The sequence below is a fragment of the Neovison vison genome, chromosome 5 (assembly GCF_020171115.1).
Source record: "Neovison vison isolate M4711 chromosome 5, ASM_NN_V1, whole genome shotgun sequence".
NCBI classification, from domain to species: Eukaryota; Metazoa; Chordata; class Mammalia; order Carnivora; family Mustelidae; genus Neogale; species Neogale vison.
In genome coordinates, this window is record NC_058095.1 from 37,253,040 (window position 1) to 37,278,602 (window position 25,563).

The 25,563-nt window shown below is 36.4% G+C and overlaps 1 protein-coding gene across 2 annotated transcripts in view; it reads right to left on the reverse strand.

Moving 5' to 3' along the window:
• Window positions 1-3,279: 3,279 nt before the first annotated feature.
• The window catches only part of CLTC (clathrin heavy chain), a 65,770-nt gene continuing 43,486 nt past the window's right edge, over window positions 3,280-25,563 (reverse strand). The window contains exons 15-33 of one of the 2 annotated variants that reach the window (XM_044248550.1): window positions 23,542-23,667; window positions 22,801-22,943; window positions 20,282-20,516; window positions 19,453-19,575; window positions 18,319-18,464; window positions 17,904-18,087; window positions 17,501-17,693; window positions 15,849-16,006; window positions 15,501-15,665; window positions 15,278-15,385; window positions 15,029-15,196; window positions 14,750-14,899; window positions 14,526-14,657; window positions 14,071-14,181; window positions 12,754-12,924; window positions 12,192-12,413; window positions 10,930-10,950; window positions 7,224-7,299; window positions 3,280-4,315 (exon numbers count right to left, since the gene is read on the reverse strand). In XM_044248550.1, coding sequence (XP_044104485.1) covers window positions 4,191-4,315; window positions 7,224-7,299; window positions 10,930-10,950; window positions 12,192-12,413; window positions 12,754-12,924; window positions 14,071-14,181; window positions 14,526-14,657; window positions 14,750-14,899; window positions 15,029-15,196; window positions 15,278-15,385; window positions 15,501-15,665; window positions 15,849-16,006; window positions 17,501-17,693; window positions 17,904-18,087; window positions 18,319-18,464; window positions 19,453-19,575; window positions 20,282-20,516; window positions 22,801-22,943; window positions 23,542-23,667 — 2,757 coding nt within the window. In that variant the 3' untranslated portion in view covers window positions 3,280-4,190. The remainder of the gene's footprint in view (window positions 4,316-7,223; window positions 7,300-10,929; window positions 10,951-12,191; window positions 12,414-12,753; window positions 12,925-14,070; window positions 14,182-14,525; window positions 14,658-14,749; window positions 14,900-15,028; window positions 15,197-15,277; window positions 15,386-15,500; window positions 15,666-15,848; window positions 16,007-17,500; window positions 17,694-17,903; window positions 18,088-18,318; window positions 18,465-19,452; window positions 19,576-20,281; window positions 20,517-22,800; window positions 22,944-23,541; window positions 23,668-25,563) is intronic. The other variant, XM_044248551.1, reaches the window with a different exon arrangement.

Below are 25,563 nucleotides of genomic sequence, written 5' to 3' on the forward strand. Positions count from 1 at the left end.
CACAGGAGAAATCGCATCTGTAAGTGATGCCACAGTAGCAACTGCTTCTAAATAGAATGTTTATACTAGATTCAAAAGTGATGCAATAGCATGTAACTGAGATGACGAGAACTCCATCATAAATGCATGATTCTGCTCAGGTTCTGAGGCTTGCCTCAGAGACTGTGACTCCCAAGTTCAAAGACCATGCATTCCCAACAGGATGGCCTGCTGTGGCTGACTCAAGTAATTTTAAGAAGTCATGACATATCTACTAGGATGATTCTAGTAAATTCTAGTAAATCTGGAAATATGTTATGCTTATTTCCTAGTTCACCTATACTTAGTATTTGTTTTACAGGGTACTTAATCTTATAGTTCTCAGGGTATACTCTACAGAGCCCATAGGGTCCTTAAGATACTTCCTGGGGTCAAAACTATTTTCTTAATACTATGCTGTGCTGACATTTGCAAAGGTGGGTAAAACTGTTGGGACCTTTCACAAATCTAGGCAGGCACATCCTACCAATACAAATAGTACTTCACTGCTCTACACCCACTGTTAAAAAAAAAAAAAAGGTTCTGGGACGCCTGGGTGGCTCAGTTGGTTGGGCAGCTGCCTTCACCTCTGGTCATGATCCCAGCGTCCTGGGATGGAGTCCCACATCGGGCTCCTTGCTCCGCGGGGAGCCTGCTTCTCCCTCTGACTCTGCCTGCCTGTGCTAGCTCGCTCTCTGACAAATAAATAAATAAAATCTTTTTTTTTTTTTAAAAAAAGGTTCACTTAATGTCCTTGATAAAGCAGTCCAAAAAAGTATTCAATTTGACCCTAAACTTTGTGTATTTGTCTTAATATTCTCTGTAATATTAAGTATTTCTGGTACACACTTAAGTATGAATGTTGTCTTGGAAAAAAATGGGTTGACTGAGTTGTGAGCTGAACTAGCAGCCTTTGTCATAGAAGATTTTTACTTGCAAGAACTGACAAACTAGTTACTCATCCAGGCCTTGATGTTTGGCAGGGATTTCCTCATAAATTAAATGACCCAATCATTTTAAGGAAAACTGACAGTATTCTAGAAAACTTCTATCTGCCTCTCCTCCCAGGTTTCCCAAAACTTAAGATTTTTCTGATGAGATCAGTGTTCCCCACAATATTTTTTTAAAGCTATTTGTCAGTATGCAGAAGACCTGCACAACTTAGTGAATCCGTATTTTCCATATAACCAATGCATGAAGGTACAAATCATGCATGGGTAAAAAGATCCACTCAAAATAAAGAGATTAATGGATTTTAGTATAACATCACAAAAAGTTAAGTGTTAAGTCAGATTCCCACATTTCAACTAACCACAAGTATCTCAAAGGGCTACTAAAATACTCCCTTCCTTTCCTAATTACATATCTGCATGAGGCTAGACTTTTTTCACATACTTTAAAAAAGAAAAGAATATACTGATTATAGAAACAAATATGAGAATCCAGCAGTCCTCTGTGAAGATGAACTTTGAAGAGACTTGTAAAAAACAGTGCCATGCCACTTTTACTTGTTTTGAGAAATATGGTTGGTTAACAGGCAATGAGTTTAAGTTATATTTAAATGAATTAAATTTTAAAATGTTTTAATTACTAATACAGTAAATATCAATACTCACAATTCCACTTAAACTAAAGCTCTTTGGGATCTTCATAATTTAAGAGTATAAAAGGATCTTAAGTTTGAGAACCACTAGTGTGACAATGTCTACATGACTAAATCAATTTACAAAGTTCAAGCAGCCCTACCTGGAGATCATGTCAGTTTGTTCCTGTTGTTGAATATGTTTATGATGTCTAATGTCTATGTTGAAATAATTACCAAGTAAGATATTTTTGGTACAATGGCTGTATTTGGATAGTAGGGCGAAAGATCATTGAAAACATGTTTACCTCCAGAGAGGTTTCCCATTAAATCTCTCTTTCCCTTCTTCCCTTCTGTTTCAGTTAAATTTGAGAATTGTTAAGAACTCTTAATACTCTGTTTTTAGTTCTGTTCCCAGACCATCCACCTATTCAGAGTAATGTTAGGGAAGACACCTTAAAATAAAGTTTATTACCAATTTGTTCTACCACTTACTGTATAATACTTGACTGCCAAGTCGAGAGGTAGGTAGGCAGTGTGATTTAAACATACTCCTGAAAATAATTCTGGGAAGTACTCATCATGTTAACATACACAAGAGGGAACATGTTCAGACGTTCGGCTTGCTCGGGATTTGAACCTTTGTCATGCACTGCTGCAGTTTCTATAACAGCCCGTAATTAGCCCATTAGGGATGGTTGATGTAGCAACTCTGTTTCATTGGACGTAGTATCACATTTTAGAACACGGTTGTTGGGTTGTTGTTTTTTTTTAATTCTTAAGGTTATAAGAAAACCTTTACTAAATATTTAACTTAAGGAAAAGAGATGAATTATTCCACTGGAAAAACAAAACCCCCACCTGATTCAAAGTACAGGAAAGATTCAGAAAAACAAATCTTGACTCTGAAAAGAACAAACTTCCAGGGACCATTGCTATTCTCCCTCATGATTTTGATAACAATAAAAGGGGGGTAGGTGCAGAGATCCTACAGAAACTAAGTATAGCCGGATGTTTTCAGTTTGACAAACCAGAAAAGGAAAGGGATTTTCCAGCTAATACTTTAATTTTTGATAGGAAAATAAGGGATGATTATAAGTGGGAAAGGGCAGGGTTTCCAAGTTTCAAAAAAAAAGCCTTCCATGCAGCTGATGGTCATTTGCCTTACCTAGAGAATTATAGGACAACACAAGGCTAGGTGCGGGCTAACTCTATCGAGGATTAACAATGAAATAAATAAAATAACATTCTCAGCCATAAACAAAAAGCGCTGAATTCAAACACTGGTTAAACAAAGTACCCATAATTTGGGGGCCCTACGGGGCAGTATGTTAATTACATGCTTACATATTTTTATTTCAAGTTAATAAAACATCCATATCTGTATATTTATGTGAAATGCTTAGATAAAAACCTAAGGTACCACTTGGTGAAAATGATGGGAGACAGCCAAAATGTAGCCCACTACAGTGCTGTTTCGTCAGACTACCACATGTACCTTATTAACTACAGGAATGCACATGATACAACGCTGTGTTTCCACAGGTCCCAATCCTCACTTTGCTTCTGTGCTCCTGCCTCACTGTACCGAGCCTCAGTTTTCAGTATGAAACTATGACAACCACAATTCTTTTGGTTAAAGTTTGAGAGGTATTTAATTAAAACTGCCATTCTACGTGTTATTTCCACAGTCCAGTAATTTATTTTAAATTTGAGTAATTTCAAATTCCACAAACAAAACTGAAGAACAGCAATATTTTGTTTGAATTCTCTCTTCTGTACACTCAGTGATCTAAAACACCACAATATCCAACATACACAAACCTCAGGGAAGGGTTAGTAAATACACACAGATTGGAATCATGGTGCGCTTTGTTCCTGAATGGAATGGTCCCACAGAAAAAGCACAGGATACAGCACAACATAAGGGCACCTGTTACATATGAAGTGAGCAAAAACACACTAGCATTTTCTATATGCATAATGAGGAATCCTGCATAGGTTAAAGGGCCTTTTATGCTCATTTAAAAGTCAGGCAGGTTGTCTGTAATGCATTTTTCAAATAATTTGGAGAGCACTGCAATCCAATGTAGGATATGCTGATTAGTGTTGTCTTTGTTGGCATTGACAGTCTTACATGGTCACATACCAATATTTTTGCTGTAGCTTTTAAGTAAAGAGATTTAAATGCATTTAGACAATACATATCGAAAGCTGTTTACATACACTAAATTTAAGAGAATCAATATTAGAGTTTTTTTCTCTTTAAACACTACAGAGTGCAAATCAGATTCTTCACAACAGATTGAGTATTAAGCAGTTCTTCAAAGTATGAGGGGGAAGGAAAAAAAAAAAGACCGAGTGAATAAAATATTGAAACTATTCCCCTTTGAAAATAAATTCTAAAATGATGCGGAATGTGAAATAAGCTTTTAACACAGGTGATCCGAGTTTATAGTTAGAAACAAAGTAGTCCTTCATGAAATAAAGGTTACAAGAACATGTGCCTGTTTTCCCCGTTACAAACTGAGAAGCAGTAGAGACGATGTTTCAGTAAGAAAATATGCGACTACAGGATCAGCTTTCTGTCTCACATGCTGTACCCAAAGCCAGGCTGTGGCTGCCCATAGGGTGGTGCAGTATAACCATAGCCAAAAGGTGCCTGGGGAGGGACTGCAACACTGGGTCCTGCTGTCAGCATCAACTGGGGCTGACCTAGAGAAGAAAAACATGAAGGGTCAGAGGGTGGGGATGCAAGGGGTGGGAGAAATCGTTAGCACTGTAAGACTATCACACTCTAATCTCACACACTCTTAACAACATAATCACAACTTAGAATGAGTTTTGTGGTGGCTCTTTAGACTATCACAATTTTGGCATGACAATCACCTTAATAAGAAGGGTTCTGCCTAAAAAGCCAACAATTTAGGGCAGAGGACAGAACTATAACTATATACTGCTTTACATGAAATGAAATAAGCTATTTCATTTCATGTAAAGCAATATACACAGACATGCCTGACATGACTGAGCAAGACAGCTGCCAATAAGCTCATCACTCCATGGTGCTCATACATTATGTAACATGTTTTTTTATTTGACAGAGAGAGAGTGAGAGAAGAAACACAAGCAAGGGGAGTGGGAGAGAGAGGGAGAAGCAGGCCTCCCACTGAGCAGAGAGCCCAATGCAGGGCTTGATCCCAACACTCTGAGCCAAAGGCTCAACAACTGTTAGGGTGATAATATAGAAGCCTAGAAAAGCTTAATTTTTTTAATGGACATGTTTTTCCCACAGATGAACTTTTAAAGTTAGATTTAAATTTCTGATTTAGGGGTGCCTGGGTGGTTCAGTGGATTAAAGCCTCTGCCTTTAGTTCAGGTCATGATCTCAGGTCCTGGGATCGAGCCCCACATCGGGCTCTCTGCTCAGGAGGGAGCCTGCTTCCCCCTCTCTCTGCCTGCCTCTCTGCCTGTTTGTGATCTCTCTCTCTGTCAAATAAATACATAAAATCTTTAAAAAAATAAAATAAATTTCTGATTTAAATTCCTGATTTAGATGCTCAGTAGGTTAGCGTCTGATTCTTGACTCTCAGGTCATGATTATAAAGTTGTGGGAGCCCCGAAGCTGGGCAATGCACTAATCAGGGAGTCCTGCTTAAGATTCTCTCTCCTTCTCCCTCTACCCCTGCCCCTGCTGGCATGCAAGCGAGATCTCTCCCTCTCTCTAAAATAAATAAATAATCTTAAAAACAAAACAAGAAAACTGCTTTAAACATATCTAAGTAGTAATGAAATGATAATCTAATGTGTATCTAGCAAAGAATCTAGTACTAATTAGAACAAAAATAAGACATTGAAATATACATTAGGTATGAATACTTAAAGAGTATACACCCTGTTTCAAATACTATGTTAATGCTCTTATGTACTTCATTTAAAAAAAAAAAAAATTAAGTAAACTATCCCCCCAACAGTGGGGCTCAAACTCACAACTCTGAGCTCAAGAGTAGCAGTCTCTACTGACTAAGCCAGCCAGGCGCCCCAACACTCTTAAGTATTTTAAGTAGTGGTTGACCACATAAAGAAAACAACCTGTAGAAAACTTGACTTAATCCCCCAAATGAATGTAAACCTAGTGCAAGGTTTCTCTCTCAGACAAGTGACCTCATGTCTCTTTTATATGAACAACAAAAATTGTTGTGAGTAAATTCTATTTTTTTTAAAAGATTATTTATTTATTTATTTATTTGACAGAGAGAGAGAGAGAGAGAGAGAGAGAGATCACAAGTAGGCAGAGAGGCAGGCAGAGAGAGAGAGAGGAGGAAGCAGGCTCCCTGCTGAGCAGAGAGCCCGATGTGGGACTCGATCCCAGGACCCTGAGATCATGACCTGAGCCAAAGGCAGTGGCTTAACCCACTGAGCCACCCAGGCGCCCTGTTTGTGAGTAAATTCTTTTAGGAAATCAACAGTTTGTAAAAATCACTTTTAACCTTAATGCTGAAATTTTCAACTGCCTAGACCGACTCTCCATTTAAATGCTCTGAAGATAAGCCAAATACAGTAGGTACCCCCAAAGTATTATGGGATACTGTGTGTCCTATCTCAAATATGTCAAACATCTTGCTCTAATCTTTTAACCTGCTTTAATCTAATCATCTTTAATCTTTTTTTTTTTTAAGATTTTATTTATTTATTTGACAGACAGATCACAAGTAGGCAGAGAGGCAGGCAGAGAGAGAGGAGGGAGCAGGCTCCCCGCGGAGCAGAGAGCCCGATGTGGGGCTTGATCCCAGGACCCTGGGATCATGACCTGAGCCGAAGGCAGAGGCTTTAACCCACTGAGCCACCCAGGCGCCCCCATTTTTAATCTTTTAGATTTATCTTCTCCAACTTTATCAAAACCACACAGTCCTCTAAATTCCCAGAATCCTTTTAATATATAATAAAAAGGAGATAACTGTCATAATAGATTTGTAGTTTATCATTTCCTTTAGCAATGGTGGTCACAATTTTATGCTTTCCTCCAAAGAACACCTGGTTATAGTGCTGTAATTTATAGCTGCCTAATTAATTCATTGTTCAAATGAGTATGCTCACCAAGAATAAAAGGGAAAAGGGAAGTAGCTCAGACTTGCACATAGAAGAAATTAAACTGCCTTCAATATTGACAGAGAGTCTCAAGATCCTCTCTCCCTGGAAAGTTCTCAAATGGAAATAACCCAGTTCTCTGCCCTGGTTAGAACTTAAAGATGTACTCTTTATGAAAAGCACAATAAAGACACCCTTGGCATGTTCTCTTCTTTCTGCATTTCTGAAAACTGAACTCATTAATATTTCTTAGTAATTTACAAATCAATCAGTGAGCAGGCAATAGGAAAATTAAAGTTATGATCTTAAGTGACTGGTTTTTAATATTGTCTTTGCATTTAAGATGACCTTAATCAACAATTTCAAAGTCTGCTTTAAGACTGTTTTCAGAAAAAGATGGCAAAATTATTCCTAAACTCAGTGAGCCTTTTGCACTAAAAACTTACTATATTTCTGTTTTGAGGTAGGATCCCTAGAGAATGAAAGTGTCTGCCTAATACTTTTCTGTGGGGTTAAACAAAGAGAGCGAGATTACCATAAACAATAGGTTGCGTCTCTGTAGCTTGTTCTTCTTCTTTTCTCAGTGACTCTGAAGCATCTAATTTATCCACCTGGAGAAAAACAGGTAATGTTACTTAGCACCTCAAAAGTATTACAAACCTAGGTTTATGGCAGAAAGTGGAAAAGCCTTAGTATGTTAAATTTTGTCAAAATAAAACAGACTAAAGAACATTCTCAGGCCCCCTCAAATTCATTGGCAATGTTCACAGTTCAGTCAAGGTGATTTTTAGCACTGTCATTATAAACCCTCAGAAAGGAGGGATTTATAAATGCCATAAAAGCTCACGCCAGGCTAAAACTGGGCATGCTAGGATGCAGCCAGCCTGAGGGAGGGATAAACGAGAAGGAACCACTTTTTCAAATGAAGTTTAAACCATGTCAAAGGTAATAATGAACTCATGACCAGGCAAAACTTCCCTCCCCAAAGGAAAAGATATTCAAAGAAGTAAATGAGTTAATGACTGGACAAATGCTCATTTGGAATAAGCTATCTTTTGCCAAGTGTGCAAAGTTTCTGCTGATATTGTTACAGGTGCAGACTGAAGTTTAAGACATGAAGTGGCCCCATATTCCATTGTTTGATAAAGACAGGCTGCATGTTCTAATGCTCTATTTTCTAAGAAGTAGAAATAGTAGTAGGAATGCCTAATTTTTGCCCCAGTGTCTTGGAAGAAGAATTTTTTTGCTTTTAATTAAAGTAGTAAATGGCTATTACATGCTAACTACTCTAAATAAAAGTGGATGGTATCAGAAAGAACTAATACTGTAGGAGTCCGAATGTTTAAAAAAGTTTTTTAAAAAAAGTGAAAGAAAGGAGCTGGAGTACATAGGTCCTTCCACAAACTAATTGAGTGACCCTGGCAGACCATTACACCGATCCTCAAATTTCCTGTCTGTATAATGATAGCTGAATAAGATATTCTGCAAAATTTATTCTAGGACTAACAGGATTTGGTTCTGTTATTCTGTAAAAAATTGGGGAGAAATGTTATTAGGACAGTAGGCTTATGGGATGTCTACTATACAACTTCCACCTACATTTTAAATTATATTTGTCTTTTAAACTATATTTAAAAGTCTATCATTATACCTGAGGTAAAACTAAAACTTCAAATTTTGATGTTATCTATTACTCGTGGTTTTCCAAGTCCTAAGTATGTTGGGTGAGATGGGGGGCAGAGTGCAGGAAAAACTTTTAATGAATGGTCATGGCGTATTCTTCAAAAAGGTAAACAGTGAAAATCACAAAAAAAGACATGCAGACTTTAGTGAAAAATTATAAAGACCGGGTCCTAAAAAGGTTAAAGTAGCCTGTAATTTCTATTTTAAATGATTTAAAATTGCATGTGTGAGTCTTTACATAGGTTATTAAGGTCAGGACAGTATTTTATACATATTTTGTCCCATATTAAATATTATAAATGTAAATCAAATCCATTCTAGTTTATCAGAGAATAATCTGAGAAAAGTTGGGGTACACACCCTAGATACCTTCAGATAAAATGTGGTTTTTCTACACTTGGAAAATGGACTGATTATGCTTTTGTATGCCGTTTTCCTATTTCATGGCCTATGTGTTCAATGTTACAAATTACCCCTATATTGAATTAAAAACAACTATGGAATAGAAGTACCATGAGAAATACCCAGTATTTGGCATTCAAGCTTAAAAATTATTTCAGCTGTATACTATAAAGCACAGTCTGTGCCATCAGGGTCAGATAGGGTTTTGCTAACTAAACAGTATGCTAAAGAGGTTATACAAAAAAATACATGGATGAGTGTAAATAACTTCCAAGTTATTAGAAGAAAAATGAAACACCAACCAAAAAAAGTCACCACTGCATAATACATTTCCAGACTTTCAAGGAAAAGAATCTGAAGGGAACACATGTTTAAACATTAATGTCAGAGGTGAACCTAAATCAAATTTTCAAGAAAGACGTCCTATTAAAGTAGTACACATTAAAGACTTAGAAGAAAAGCTAGCAATACCACAATGCCCAGGCACTGTCACAGACAGGTTGGGCATGGGGGGGGGGGACCAAAAAATAGTAACTCTGAAGGAATAGCATCAAATTAAGCAAAAATTTTATTTTTCTATATAATGGGACAGCCTCTGGCACAGCAACATCTAATTTTTGTTTCCACTGACCCAATTTAGATTGCTCAAAAAAGAAAAGCAGAGAAGGCTTTAATGAACATAAGCTTTTGTTAAGAGCTGTAACAAAAGTTTCTGATCCTTGGATTTAAAAAGAAAAACACAGGTAAGCATGTCACTGAGTTCAGTTCCATCTGTACTATTAAAAATTCACTGTAATGTAAAAGGCTTTTCCACAAAGACTGCAATATGCTGCAGAGGAAAAGTTAACATGCAGTCAGTTATTTTGGTGTATGTGTGCATGAAAAAAAGGCAAAAGTACTGAAGCAAGAAGTGAGATCTGAAGATGACTGTTGCTATACAGGCTCTCAAGGAAACACACACAGCCCACAGCAATGCTTTAAGAGTTTCAAAAGTAGTATGATGTAATTGCAATGACTGCTGTACATGCTTGATTTAAAACAATGCATAACACTGCAGTTCAATTACCTGTTTTTCACACACACGCTTTCTAACTGCCTTGCTTTACTAGCTGCTGAAGGGCCTCACACACAATGCATTTTACTCAGGTTTGCCGTAAGTTCCAATGGTGATTCCAGTTTGGTTCAACATAATGCCAAGGCATTGTCCCCCACCCAAAGTCTTTCAAATTTGTTTCAACTCTCCTTTACCTTCCCACCCTTTTAGTACAACAATTTGATACCAGTCATAAGTTTGTTTCATTTACACTGGGATGGAGACAAGCCAATGAAGGAAGCAGCAACCAAAAAGGTGCCTAAATTTGACCTTGGACAAGCCAACGGATGAGTAACAGCAAATTTTAGGTAGCTTCAGAGGTGTGCCTTATTACAGGAAGAAGTTAATATTGCTTCATTATATACAGAAATAATCCATGTTGCTTAGCAACAATTATAGCAAGCTACTCTCATGATTAAAAAAGTTTTGATTCTTCTTGAAAATGGACTAGCACCATAAGAACTGGACACCTGGAGAAACATGAGGAAAGTCTCTTCGGAAGCAGCTAGTATCTCTTGTATCTACTTTCAGCAAAAAATTAGTAAGAATCAAGAGATCAGAAACTGGATCACAGTCCTTCAATACCAAAAAAAAAAACCCCAAAAAGCCTTTTAGGGCATATATATACATATATAAATTCAACAACTGTCAGGCAAAGCTCACAAAATAAAACCAGAGGCTGCTTAAATTTATTTAGAGTATTAAGAAAATCCTATTATGGTCCAGATACCCTGACAGGGAAGAGAAATTTCCTGAAACTTTGGAATTAATATGGAAACTCACCAGGCTCGGTTTTTAATAATATATTTAAGAGAGACTGTGAACCAACTACTGATTAGCCTCCTGCCCTTCCTAAAGCCTATTAGCCGATTAGTAGCAAACATCTACTAATGTCCTACAGCTCTATTATAGTTATGTTTCAAGGGACTTGCAGAGGCTTTAGTGAAAATTTATTTGGGGGAAAAAGCAGCAGCAGCAGTGTAGAAAAGGAAGGAAAAAAAATCATGCAAATTCCTTAGACTTAGTCCTCCAGACTTAAAGATGGAAAAGAATCAACTTTCACCTTTTCCTTTATTGCATCAACCTGCAAAGGAATTCAGAAGGTGCAGCTTAGAAAAAAAATCAAATTCCATATTGAGCATAAAAAGGTAGAATCAGCAACAAAGGTTTAGGGGAGAAACAACTAACCACTAAAAAAGGCATGAGAAAAGTGAAAATAAAGGGCATACTGGAAGCAAAATTTAGGATTTTTTTTTAAACTTCAGAGCTTATTGCAGAAGAATTTATGCTAGAGTCAGTGTGATAGAAAGCAGCTTAATCGCTAGTAAAACTTAACAGCATTTCGGTTAACAGCAGCTTAGAGCCAGTTCTCTTAAGTTGGCATTATGCATATGAAAAGAAGCTATTCTCATCTATGGCTAATATAAGGCAAACGTTCTCTTATACTGGACTTCAAGCAGTTTTTATACCAAAAATGCTAATTCTTATAAAATTATGACTCAACACAATGGTATCTACTTAGATGGCACCCTAAGGAAATATTCATACTAGGGGTCATTAGCAGTACTTATTTTTCCCCCTTTACTCAGACATGCTGAAGAGATCAGATGGGAGACTGATTTTAATAAGTTTTAACAAATGGATCCCTTGGGACCATTTAAAAATGTTCTACAGTAAAAAAGCTAGTAACTGTTGAGGATCAAGTAAGTAAAAAAAAATATGACATCGAAAAGGTACATTAAGTGAATTTTGTAAGATGATTATACCCATGGCTTGTTTAATGCATTTTTAGGTAATATGTTGTTAATTATTAACCTGCTATATTTTAAAATTAGGGGTTAAGCTACCAAAATGTACTACCAGAAGATCAATGGGATGTTAAGAATATAGATTTTGCTTCCCCAGAAGAAAACAGGCAGATATATTAAAGTCAAGAAGCAACCAAATAAAAGGGAATCTACACTACTAAGTTATGGATATCTGAGTTATAAGAACTGATTTGAGGAAGAGGTTATTTTTGGGGGAAAAAAAGTCTTTTTAGTAGATGTTTAAAAAAACCCAAACATACAATATAGAAGTAACACTATTCACCCTCAGAAATATGTGGAGGGTAAACATTCTGACAAGTTATGTTTGAGTTCCCTTTTCCACTCAATGTCTTTTGTCAGACATTATAAATTACTGAAGAATAAAAATATTTTATGACAACCAAATGACTTAACACTTCTACTAGAGAAAAAAACATTTGAAAAAAATAAATCTGCATGTGGAATTTTACAAATCCTTAAAATAAATAGTTCTGAGTATACTCAGAGGCACCATTACCTTTGTCAAGTATTCCTTCATGACCTGGATGAAATAGGGCATGGCAAAATCCATGATATTGTGCCTCCATGCAGTTTCCAGGACAACATCTGGCCTTAAAAGATCATAACAGGTAAAAAGACAAGCTCCAAAGCACTCTCTTTTTTCTTCCTGCAAAAACCACTGTAGGAGTTCTTCAGCCAACTCAGTATCTTTAGATTCAGAGGCATACTGCATTGCATCCTATTCAAAGGAAAGGATGAAGGTCAAACATTAAACTCAAATATAATAAACTGGCAAATCGAGTAATACAATGAGGGAGGAAAACATTCAAAATTGATTTCTTGAAAGAAAATATGACAAGGTGACTTTGTTTTTTAAAGAGATTTGACACAAACAGAAGATGACCCTCAGAATCAAGAAAATGACTTAATTACCATCCCCCTCAAATGGGGGATTAAAGGCAATTCTCATACACTGATACTTGTATAGACCATAATCACTTCAAATATAACATTCTTAGAGTTAAAACAGATCATCCAGTTCTTGATTTAATAGGGCTGCCCCCACCAACTTTATCCACCTTGTACAGGCTATCTTTCTTGCAAAGCTCTACACTCTGTTTCCAGCGATTGTTGCCTTTGAAGAGATAAGCAGCAATTCTTCTGAACTCAATGAGTTCATGTTTTTCCAAACGTTGAGCAAGTGAGATATTGTCAAAGTTGTCATAAGCATCTATTGATGTTCGCAGAGCCTTTAAAAAACAAAAAAATCCAATGCCAAATCAGTTTTAGTTTAAAACTTGTTCCATCATTTTTTATCAAGAAGTCATTACTGTGTCTGACTTGACCAACACTGTATGATATGTGTCTAAAATACAACTTGATCAATGAGCCTTCTTATAATACAACAGCCTAGATTCAAGCATCAGGCCTGAAAGTTGCAAGCTGAACAAGTATGGAGATTCTTTGATCTGACTGTGTAACAATGTCCTCAAAGGCACTATAAAATTTATAAAAGGTACTATAAAAAATGTAGAATTTCTAAAGGTGCAATTTTCTCCAAGGTTTTCAGTATCAAGAACTAACTTGAACAGTTAATGAAAATGGGAGGATTTGTAATTTGGAGGATAAGATTCTTTGCTTTAGAGAAACTCCTGATACAATTAAACATGGTACTTAGGAATACAGATTAGCATGAGATCTGAACCCATCACACTAATAGTAAGAGAAAAAAAAAAAGGGAACAAACTTAACCTTATTTTTTTTTTTTTAAGATTTTATTTATTTATTTGACAGACAGAGATCACAAGCAGGCAGAGCAGCAGGCAGAGAGAGGGGGAAGCAGGCTCCTGGGCAGAGAGGTGAGCAGAGAGCCCAATGCGGGGCTTGATCCCAGGACCCTGAGATCATACCTTGGGCTGAAGGCAGAGGCTTAACCCACTGAGCCACCCAGGCACCCCTACCTTAATTCTAACTATATGTTTGCAAAATTCTTCCCTAGCGAAAGTTTATTAAAAGACAGACACTAATATACTATTGAGCAAGAAGAGCAGAGAATAAATACACTTAATACCAAGTAAGTTTTAGTTAAGTTTTAGTTCAAAGACTTTTTGAACCTCACCTAAAATCTAGATGATTAAGAACAAAGTCACTACAGTATTTTTCTCAAGCATCAACTAAGACATGATCTAAGCAAAATTCTGCAAACTTGGCAATTAGAACTCAGATTTATCAATCCTGAAAACATCACTAAATTTAGATCCCAGGCATCTAAGTACCTACTGTTTACAATTCTAAGGGATACTGGGCTTTTTTTTTTTTAACCCAAACACATCAATTTAACCACTCAATCATAACCTCAATCTCTGAAAATATATGCAAGAAATAAAAGGTTTTACCTGATAATCTTCTTCTGTAATGAAGAGGTTGTTCAGTGATTCGTTCACAGATTTATTATTGTGGTTTTGAACTGAACGCAAATATGGTTTCACCAGCGGTAGCTGTTTAACCTTTTTAAAATAAAGAGTTTTGTTACAAACAGAGCATATTCTTAACGTTCAACAAAAGTTATCCAAACATGTCTTAGTTCCTTGCTGAGATTCTTAAAGGTTGTTGTTGTTTTTTTTTTTGTCCCCCAATTTTATTTATTTGACACAGATTGAGAGAGAGAGAACACACCTGAGTGTGCGTATAAGCAGGGGAAGTGATAGAGGTTCTTGAAGCTGGGTCCCCACTGAGCAGGAAGCCCAACATAGGGTTCGATCCCAGGACTCTGGGATCATGATCCAAGCGGAAGGCAGCTGTTCAACCAACTAAGGCACCGCCCTGAAATTCTGAAGTTTTTAAAAATTACCTTGCTGAAATAATTGACAGCACGAGTATGATCCAATCGTGGAGACAGCACCATCAGCAAATCATTTAACAACAGAGGCTTGAATTCTAAGTAGAACTGTATTGCTCTGTAGTATAGTTCTACATTAGCAACCTAAAATGGGAAAAACCCACATGTAAATTAAGAGTCATTTCCTAATGAGCTTTCTCCTTTCAAAAATTCTATCTTCTGAAGAAGATACACACCTTGGTAATGATATCTTTGAACTGCCCTTCTTTCCATGCATCAGTTGGATGATTCATCATAGTAATTATGGCATTATCATATTCTTCGTACTTGTCATACAAAAACACCAATTCTGCCCAAAGATGAGCTTGTTCTGCAGCTCTAAGCACCTATGTAAGAAAAGACTTAAATGCTTTAGATAGGAGTCTGTAATTCTAGCTAAAGCCTAAAAAAGGAAAGATGTTTTAAAGTTTTAATTACAGCTATAGAGCCACCTCACAATGTTAAAAGCTGGTTACCTTAGGAATATTCACTCTGGACCAGAACAGCTCCAGGTGCTCCCTCATTTTCTGTGGCTTAAATTTAGAATATAGAATAGCTAATTCGGTAAACATTCCCATATGAGCTCGCTCAAGTCCCAGCGCTGCTTCCAACATGGTTATCAGTTCTTCAAAGTAGCCTCGATCCTGAATAAGGGAAATACACAATTAAAGATAAGACCATCTGCAGCAATAGCTCTCAATTAATAAAAGACCCCTGTTCATTACCTGATAGTAGTTGATAAGTTCCTCCAATTCATCTGCATGTACTACTATATGAAGCCCACACATCTGAGCAAGACGAAACTCCTTGCCATCTACACAGGCGAAGCAGACCTATAACAAAAATTTCAATTATGTAAACACAAATATAAACATGGCTGGTTAATTCAATTAATCGTTTAAAGAGATTTCCAAGAATCTTAATTCTTCGAACTGGTGTTAAGATTACCTCTTTCCATGTTCGAGTACTGTTAGCTTTCCTAGCTCCATCAACAGCTGCCTGATATTCACCCAGATGAACCAGGGTAGATGCCAAGCGTCCAAAATTGGAAACATTATTATACAATAGTTTAGCAGCATCATACATCTTTTCATCATAACAACGGTCACCAACCTGAAACAAATACAATTCATTTTCATTAAGTGTAAACTCGATCCTCTTTCCAAAGTCATAACTCAATTTAATACTGAGAAACATTTTTTCTTGGAAATCATCAGTTGTGATACGTTAGATACTATTTAAAGTTCCTTAACAGCTTATCTTTTACACTGAAAAAAATTTGAACAGGAAACCCACTTGTTGGATATGAGCATTATTTGGCCCATTGATGAATTCTTCTAACTCTGCAAGGCGATTTGTTTTAGCCAGGGCAAATATCAATTCTGTCTCCACATAGGACTCACGAGCCTTCTTACGGGCCATCTGCAAGTACTTCACTAGTTCTTCCCAGTTGCCTAGGTATAAAGAAGAAAGTAAGTCCACACACTAACATCTTAACATTTACCTTTTCACTCAAATAAACAAGAATTATTAATTTCCTTTCTACGGAAATAATAGAGAATAATAAATGTAAATGATGGAAAGTATCTAAAATGGCAAAACTTTTATTACATTTCTGTATTATCACTGACCAAATGAATAGCTGAATTCCCCTTTTCCTTAAAGTTGTCAGATTAGAAATCAATCAGAATTTTATGAGTAAACCAAAATTCCAAAACCACAATGAGATACCACCTCACACCAGTCAGAACAGCTAAAATTCACAAGTCAGGAAATGACAGATGCTGGCGAGGATGCAGAGAAAGAGGAACCCTCCTACATTGTTGGTGGGAATGCAAGCTGGTGCAGCCACTCTGGAACACAGCATGGAGGTTCCTCAAAAAGTTGAAAACAGAGCTGCCCTACAACCCAGCAATCGCACTACTGGGTATTTACCCTAAAGATACAGATGTAGTGATCCGAAGGGGCACGTGCACCTGAATGTTTATAGCAGCAATGTCCACAATAGCCAAACTATGGAAAGAACCTAGATGTCCATCAACAGATGAATGGATAAAGAAGATGTGGTGTGTGTGTATACACACACACACACACACACACACAATGGAATACTATGCAGCCATCAAAAGAAATGAAACCTTGCCATTTGAGACAATGTGGATGAAACTAGAGGGAATTATGCTTAGCGAATAAGTCAGTCAGAGAAACAATTATCATATGATCTCCCTAATTTGAGGAAGTTGAGAGGCAACATGAGGGATTTGGCGGGTAGGAAAAGAATAAATTAAACAAGATGGGATCGGGAGGGAGACAAACCATAAGAGACTCTTAATGTCACAAAACAAACTGAGGGTTGCCAGGGGGAGGGGGGTAGGGAGAGGGAGGTGGGGTTATGGACATTGGGGAAGGTATGTGCTATGGTGAGTGCTGTGAAGTGTGTAAATCTGGCGATTCACAGACCTGTACCCCTGGGGCTAATAATACATTATATGTTAATAAAAAAATAAAAAATGAAAAAAAAATTTTTTATGAGATTTCAGGGGTGCCTAGGTGGCTCAGTCAGTTAAGCATCTGCCTTTAGCACAAGTCATGATCCCAGGGATTTCTGCATTGGAATCCCTGCTCAGCGGGAAGCCTGCTTCTCCCTCCCCCTGCTCCCCTCCACCTCCGCTTGTGCTCCCTCTCGCTATCTCTTTCAAATAAATAAAATCTTAAAAAGAATTCTGAGATTTGAAAACAGAAATTATTCCCTGTGGACCTTTGTAAGTTCACAAAATGCAGCCCTTCTATATGTGGACTAAGATGGAGTGCTAAATTTCTTCACAAGTAACCATGCAGTATCTCATTCCTATATAAATTCAGAATAGACCAATATCTTAATGCCTAGCTTAATCATAGCTCAGGTACATATTCTGAGATCACAAACACATAAAAGTAAGAAGTCATACCACTAGTATTGGCAGCTTGAACAACTTCCATGTAGGATGAAGGATCATCTGCTTTGATATATGAATCAATGGCTTCTTTCACCATTCCTTTCTGCAACTGGGCTTTTGCAAGCTGACTCCAGACTGCAGGTTCATTGCAGCGTTCAGCAAACTCATATGCCCGATCCAAATTTCCAATATGTTCAATCAAGACCTAAGCAAACAATTTTTGAATCTGAATTGTAGTAGAATGAATCTTGCCACATAGCAATTACATTTAAACTGTTAGGATTGTGCTTGCTTCGGCAGCACATATAATAAACAGTTAGGATTTTATTGCTTTTCTATGCCAAAGCAATCAATTATGCTGAGCCTAACAGTATAATGCATACATTGAATCAACTTAGGCAATCTGAAGATCTACCTGAACTGCTGAAGTATTGACATCAAATTTCCGGAAAATGGCAAATGCTTCTTCAAACAACTCATTGCAGATGGCAATATTGGCAATATCTGGGGCATCATAATTATCCAGGCGGTTAATATACTCCATAACACGTGTACGGTCAGCCTTGATTGCAGTGAGGATGAGGAGGTTTTGCAGATTCCTTTCAAGAAAAAAAAATTGCATTATTTCAAAATCTTATTAGTCATAAAGAATAAACATTGTGGCTATGAAGAGTTTTTTGTCTCAGAGGCAGGGTAAGAAGAGGAGGCTATTAGAAGAGTCAGAATTCAAACAACATTCTCTAAGTTTTGTCTTTTTCTTCTTCTCAAAAGTGACAGGCCACAATTTAAGACTGAATATTAACAGCCAATGGACCCTTCTTAGAGCATACCTGTGTTCACTGAATACAGAGTTATCAAGGACAATTTTCTCCAGCAGTTCAATGAGTTCATTAGGAAGGTCTGCAGTCATAAAAGCCTTGACAGTTACTGACACTTCTTCAGGGTCCTGAGTCTCAGACAAGGCTGTCTGTACAACCTACAAAGTATACAGAGAGAGAGATATAAATATACACATACATAGGTATGTGTGTGTATGTGTATATATGTGCATCTATATACATACATATATTTGTTTATTTAGGGAGTTAAAGTACTGAAAATCAAGGTGGTTACTGAAGACATTATCTGGTAAGAATAAGGTGGCATCTCAGCAGAAAACTTGAAATAAGAATGAAGGAGGAAAAATACCTTTAAACTCATCACACAAAGGTCTTTCTACACAAATCCACGTATACCCACATCATGTGTACTTCCAGTCTCCAGAAAAACCACCCTAATTACATAACTTCTTTTTCCCTGATTAAAATACTATCTGTAGTAACCACTCCTCATTATCATTTAATGGCTAACTACAAATTCAACTACATAGATGTGGCAATACTGACTCAGTAATTCCTCTATTTTTGGCTAACTGTATGGCTCCCAGGAAGCTTTGTATCCAAAATGGGAATTTTCCTTAGACATGCTTCCTAGGACAGGAACAAAAAATAAATAACCTTCAATTTATTCTCTTCTATATTTGTACTTCTATCAAAAGAATTTAAAAACATTAAGAGCCTTCAATTTTTAGGGTTCTAAAAAACATTTTTATGATGTATGTGCAATATATATGTTAGTATAATTTTATTTTCTACTTTTTACTGCCTTCTCTCATAGTTAAATATGTTCTATTTGAGTACATATGGGTATGATGACAGGAAAGTTTTTTTGTTTTTGTTTTTTTAATAATTATTTTATTTATTTGACAGACAGAGATCACAAGTAGGCAGAGAGGCAGGCAGAGAGAGAGGAGGAAGCAGGCTCCCCACGGAGCAGAGAGACTGATGTGGGGCTCGATCCCAGGACCCTGGGATCACGACCCAAGCCGAAGGCAGAGGCTTTAACCCACTAAGCCACCCAGGCGCCCTGGAAAGGTTTTATTCATAGTTAAAAAGATAAGCCTTAAACACATTTGTCAATTTTACCTGGTCAATTAGGGGTCTCCTGTAAGGATTGCTTTCCAGCAGCACACTACCCCATAATTCTGGATCCTTTCGGCGTACCAAATAGCGGGAAAGACTTTTAAAGAGGGAATTCTCATTGCAAACCTAAATAAGATACTAAAGGTTAGTTTCAAAATAAAAAGTAAAGAATTTCTATAGACTAACTTTAGTTTTAAAGGTTATTTCTTATGATTTATACCCTGCTAATGTTTCTTTTTTTAATCCATCGCTTTTACATATAAACCTGAACAGGTCACAACAAAGTTTTTATTAAAATTCAGTATATGCTACAAAGACATTATTGGGGCAATGACAAAACTAGAATAAGACAGATTTTAAAATTATTCTGTCAGTATCAAGATGACTAAAGTTCGTATCTACAGTGTGGTCATGAAAACAGAATACCCTTAGTCTCAGAAAATACACACTAAGGAAGTATGTACCATATTCTCATATGTACATATATATATACATATATGTATGGTGTGTATGTGTGTTTATGTATGAGACAGTGCATGAGAACACAGGTGATATAACTACTGGGGTTAAAATGTTAGTAGGTGAATACAAACTTAATTTACTATTTTGGCCCCTTTTAATTCACAATTATTGGCAAATAAAGTTTTTTTAAAAAGCTACAACTACAAGGAATTATTGGCAAATCAAGTTTTTTTAAAAAGTTACAACTACGAGGAATGCTCTATATCACCTAAAGCCACCACGAAACTCAAAATTCACTAATCTAACATTATACAACAGGTATTTAAAAATGCAGCCTTCTCTCTGTAAACATTTAGCTAGCAGTACTCACATTAATAAGTTCCAGATCACACTGGCCACGTTCATAAGCAACACAGGCCAGATGTGGATCTCTCTTCTCACAGTACTTTCCAACAACGCGACTGTCATAATAAGGATTTTCACGAAGAAATCTCTCTGGGTTGTTATTACTGTCTATGTAGATTTTGGCTAATGCATTGTGAGTAGCAGGCTCCTCACAGCCCTCATGAATTCTGGCCTCTAGCCAAGGCAGAAGCAGTTTCAATCTAGTATTTCAAAACAAAACAAAACAACCACATATACACACAAAACCACACATGATATATTATTAAAAAACACACAACTCTTGACAATGCTAACTACAGAAATACCTTACGGTATATAACATGCTCTCCCATATATAATTTTGAATTCTCGACAATTTTGTTACAAATTGGGAAATTAAGATTCAGAGACCGCTAAATGATTTGCCCAAGATTATACAAAAAGTATAGAAGATTCTCTTCAGAGTCTCCCAGACCTATCTGCTCACTATCTAGAAGATATAGAAAAAATACCCTTTTTTTTTAAAATACTGGCCAAAATACCTAGACTTCAGATAAATTTTGTTTGGAAGTAAGATGGGAATGTCATACTAAAAAACAGGCCAGATTATCTAAGGTTCCTTATCATTTTTCTTTTTAAAGATTTTATTTATTTATTTGACAGATGGAGATCACAAGTAGGCAGAGAGAGAAGAGGAAGCAGGCTCCCCGCTAAGTAGCGAGCCCAGTGTGGGGCTGAATCCCAGGACCCTGGGATCATGACCTGAGCCGAAGGCAGAGGCTTTAACCCACTGAGCCACCCAGGCGCCGCCCCCCCACCTTATAAGTTTTTTAAAGATTTTATTTATTTGAGAGATAGTGAGAGCAGGAACACAAGCAGGGGGAGTGGGAGAGGGAGAAGTAGGCTTCCTGCCGAGCAGGGAGCCCAATGCTGGGCTCAAACCCAAGACCCTGGGATCAGGACCTGAGCTGAAGGCAGACGCCTAACGACTGAGCCACTCAGGTGCCCCAGTTCCTTACAATTTTAACACAATTAACAGACATTATCTACAGCCAAAGGGGGCAGGACCCTAAATACACAATGTGAATAAAATCTGGTGGTTTTAGAAGCTCTGGGTTTAATAATTCTAGCAGTCATATGACCACTCCACCAAGGAGCATGGTTTCACTAGCTATAGCTTATGTTTCAGTGGTTCTGATGACCCAATACTCTTTTGACAATGGTGTAAGTATTAAAAGCACCTAGAGGAGGCGCCTGGCTGGCTCAGTTGGTGGAACCTCCAACTCTTGATCTCAGGGTCATGAGTTCAAGCCCCACGCTGGGTGAGAGGATTACTTAAATAAACAAACTTTAAAAAAATAATAATAAAAATAAAAGCACCCACAGGAAAAATAACAGGCCATATTTTGGCTACCAAACTCGTATAGTTATTATGAACTCACTCCCATTAGGGTAATGACACAAATTTGTATTAAGGCAAAGAAATCATGGTCCTATAAGCAAGTGCAACACAAGCAGATATGCCATGGCAACTGAAAAAATAAGTATTAGCTAAGGCATATAAACTAGTGACTCAAATGTGAATCTAGTTTATCACAATGTAATTTGTAACTTAAAGACAAAATTGTCTAAGTTTATCTGGCTATGTGCTTAGAATATACAAACAAGATGGTTTTCAGGTATTAGATTTAAGATGCAACTAAAACCTCTTTCTAAATGTTAAATTATTACGACCTATAATCCGTTCAGACCAGGCTCAAGTTTTTAAAATCAGTATTATATTCTGCATTTCCATTGTCTTTGAATACAGAATTTTCCTGTTTGAAATATTCAAATACAAATTCTAGAATACCATTTCAAGGATACCTATACCAACTCGGGTTAAAATTAAGCCACATAGGTTTTCTTGTTATCTTTTCATAGAGTAACTTCCCACAGTTAAACCAATCCACCAACCTCATTTACTACAATAACACTTTCTAAACCAGTTCATCAAAATTTCCCAGCTAAAAAAAAAAGACTTCATGGTATAATAAATACTAGAAGCACTTATACTATATTCTCCTCTACTGGAAATTCAGAATTCGTATCATCACATTAAGGTTCAAACTAAAAATCAGTTTAACCCAGAGTTACACAGGGAATTCTTTTCTCTCATTATACCTGACATAAATTAATTAAAGAATTAGTTACTAAAACAGTGGTGTTATACCTAACTAAAAAGAAACCTTTTACATAGTATGTATTAGAAACATAGCCAAACCATAGCTGTAATTATAAACATGTAAATAATATCTATGACAAAACTGTAATGTTTCAGAAAACAGATTTTTTTCTCAGCAATATAGCTAGCTTGTCACTTCCAAATTAGGTGTCTCCAGGGAATTATGATCCAGTTTTATCAAACAGCTTTTAGGCAAATGAGAGTCTGTGTTTTTTATCCATTAGCCTGCTAAGAGAGACTACTAATTTATCACATTTATGTAGGTTAAAATGGTACTACACCTGTTTCTTTTTTCAACCTCAGCAACAAGCTCATCAGTAGAGAATTGACCTCTTACAACAAGAATTAAATTTTTAATGACATCTTCAGAACAATCAACATCAAGCAATCCTCCTATAACCACAGGAAGTCGACTTGGATTCACCTATGGTTGAAAAAAAATGCCATTATGTCACTAACAAGCAAAACAAAAAGGGAGTTTTTTTTAAAAAAACGGAACTCTTATTTCCCTCTTTTAAGCTCAATTTGAAAGTTCAGTAATAAACCAAGAGTCTAAATTTATAAGTAGACAGAAAAAGGAGGAAAGGGGTTGGTTAATTACCTCAGCATTGCTCTAAATCCAAAGAAGCTATAGGATGTGTATGAAAGACTAATTAAAAGACCTCCATTACAGCAAAACTGCTTTTCCATTTCTCAAGTTAGAAGGTAAGGTTTCAAATATCTATGTTTAAGATGGTTTTAAAACTGCTCTAGAGTCTATGGCCTCTACCTCAGGGGTTGGGTTATCAAGTAACTAGTGTGTAGGTCACCCAACTTCTTCAACTACACCAGTCTGTTCTGTTTTACGCTTAACATGAAGGTAAAATTCTAATCCAAATAACGATTCTGAACGAGAAAAGAAAAAAGTTGCCAGGCACTGTAGCAGGCTACTCCCATTTTGTACAGAATTTCAAAAGGATATGAAGATTTCCAGAGTGTGAGAAGTAGAATTTAAGGTAAGGTATATTTTAACTATTACTTACCTTCTGTACATATATCTCTATATACTTTTGAAGATTATTTCTATATAAATAGAGCACCAAATCATGGACAAAGTCAAATCGATCACATACAATGATAAGTGGTAACTGATCTGTTAGCTTTGCTTCCTGAAAAAAGAACAAAAAGAAGACTTACTATCAAATCTATGTAAAATATGAGAATCTATTCTACACTGGCAGGAGAGGCTCACATAAACTTGGTTCTTCTCTCAAAGAAAGAAATGCCCCAGTAGCTGGTGTTCCACTAAAGTTTTCGAAAGTCCACTGAATTTTTAGTAAGCTAGACTCAGATTCATAGCAAAATTCCAAGTCCTTCCACATACACCCTTTATCAAAAAAGTAACAGATTTGTGAGCCACCAGTGGCATTCAGGATATAAAATAATCACAGTAGGACTTTCATTAATAGTAACATTGCAAGTGAGTTTGGAGTTGACTTAAGAACTACAGTCACATTATAAAAATGACGACATAAATGGTTCATAGTTGTTTCAAACTAATGATTTTTTACCCCTCCCAAATTCCAACCTACATGGCCCGCCTCTAACACTATTACAATAAAGTCTAAAGGAGCAGCATGATGGTTATGAAAAAAAAAAAAGAGAGAGAGAGAGAGAGACAGAGAAAAAAGCAAGCACATAAGGAAAAGACATCTTTAAATTACCAATTGCTTTTATCATTACAAATACCAAGCTATAATCCTACTTATAGATTGACACAGATGTTACAGACAGGTTGGTAAGACCTGTACTGGGCATTTACCTGATACATGTCCTGTTAAATTCCACAGACATAAGGTACAGCACAAAAAACAATAGTTTCCATCAGGAATTCATTTATACACAATGAAACATTCCTCAGTAAATGATTCCTCTATGTCAGTCTAATAAGGAAGTACAACTAAGCAGAACAGGACTTTCCCCAATGACAGCCACTGAGAACATTATTTGCAATGTTAAAATAAAATGGTTCATAAGTTTAGGGCATATCACTCATCCAATTATAAATAATTTGAAGAATAGCCTATGAAATGTTCAGAGAACACCAAACTAACTATGGGAGAAGGGAGAAAAATCCAAATAAAAAATCAAAATGGCTGTAAATCTGAAGTGGAAGTCCAGCTGCAGATTTTTGCCATTAAGGAAAGTCTAAAGCATGTATTATTTAGCACCATGGAAACTCTATACTAACAGCTACAATAATTTCTAGAAAAAATGTTGATCTACCTATCCATAAGATTTCAGTTGGCCAACTTTTTCCTACTAAATAAACATCAGAAAGTCAGTGGATCAACACACTATTCTTTTTCCTCTTTAACATCCACATAAAATATTATATATTTTATTTTACCACTTAGAAAATACACTTAACAGTAATGTAAGATTACCTAGGCATTTTAGTCTCATGCATGGGTCTTTAAGAATTCTGCTGGTTAAGACAACTATACCGTATTTCTGAAGAAAATTTAAGATTAGAAAAGTAGATTAAAAACTAGTGTATTTTCTTGACTGCCTAAATTTGCATGCAATTTCACATATGGGAAAAATGCTATTAATAGTTTAAAATTATTTCCTAAAAAGGTTAACCCACTAGCTATTATGGTTAAACATTTTAAAGAACAAAACTGAAATTATATAAACACGTTCAGAAGTTTTCTTAAACATTAAGTTATTCACTTAAATCACATTTATTGAGTATCTATATACTGGACACTGTTCTTATGCACTAAGATATAGCAGGGAATAAAGTAAAGCATTCTCTCAGGGAACCATGTTCTGGTGGAAAAAGGCAAGGTCTCGTAATGTTAAGTGTCTTAAAGAAAAATAAAGCAGGACATGGATGAGGTGAAGATGGAAGGTAGGTTTTATTCTAAACATGGTAATCTGAGACATCCTTGCTCATAACATTTCATCAGAAATCTGAATAAAGGCAAGGAATTCTTGTCATGAAGATTTGAGAAAAAAATAGAAAAGGGCACAAGCAATGTCTTGGGGCAGGAGAGAGT